This window comes from Penaeus monodon, chromosome 28, assembly GCF_015228065.2.
Source record: "Penaeus monodon isolate SGIC_2016 chromosome 28, NSTDA_Pmon_1, whole genome shotgun sequence".
NCBI lineage: Eukaryota > Metazoa > Arthropoda > Malacostraca > Decapoda > Penaeidae > Penaeus > Penaeus monodon.
The window spans coordinates 3,881,797-3,882,076 of record NC_051413.1 but is presented as its reverse complement, the minus strand read 5'-3'; the positions used below and the strand labels follow the sequence as shown (position 1 = coordinate 3,882,076).

At 43.9% G+C, this 280-nt stretch overlaps 1 protein-coding gene across 1 annotated transcript in view; it reads right to left on the bottom strand.

The window, feature by feature from the left end:
- Positions 1–20: 20 nt before the first annotated feature.
- Positions 21–280, bottom strand: part of LOC119590910 — a gene marked incomplete in the record, with an annotated part of 40,794 nt that continues 40,534 nt past the window's right edge. The window contains 1 exon segment of the mRNA XM_037939647.1: positions 21–186. Within this exon segment, the coding sequence (XP_037795575.1) occupies positions 21–186 (166 nt within the window).

Here is a 280-nt window from a genome sequence, read left to right as displayed (position 1 = left end):
TTGGAATTATTTCGAGTGTATCATTCGATTATCGAAACCTCGCGCAATCTAGACTTTTGACTTTTCCCAAGAGGGGCACTTGATGCCGTGGATCTGGCAGGCGAGCCGTAATTAAGAGGGCCACTTAAGAGTCGCACTTGAGATACACTTAAGAGAAACACACTTAAGAGACACTCAAGAGATACACTTAAGAGGGGCACTTAAGAGGCACACTTAAGAGGTTCCCTTAAGAGACACACTTAAGGGACACATTTAGGAAACACACATAAGAGGCGTACTT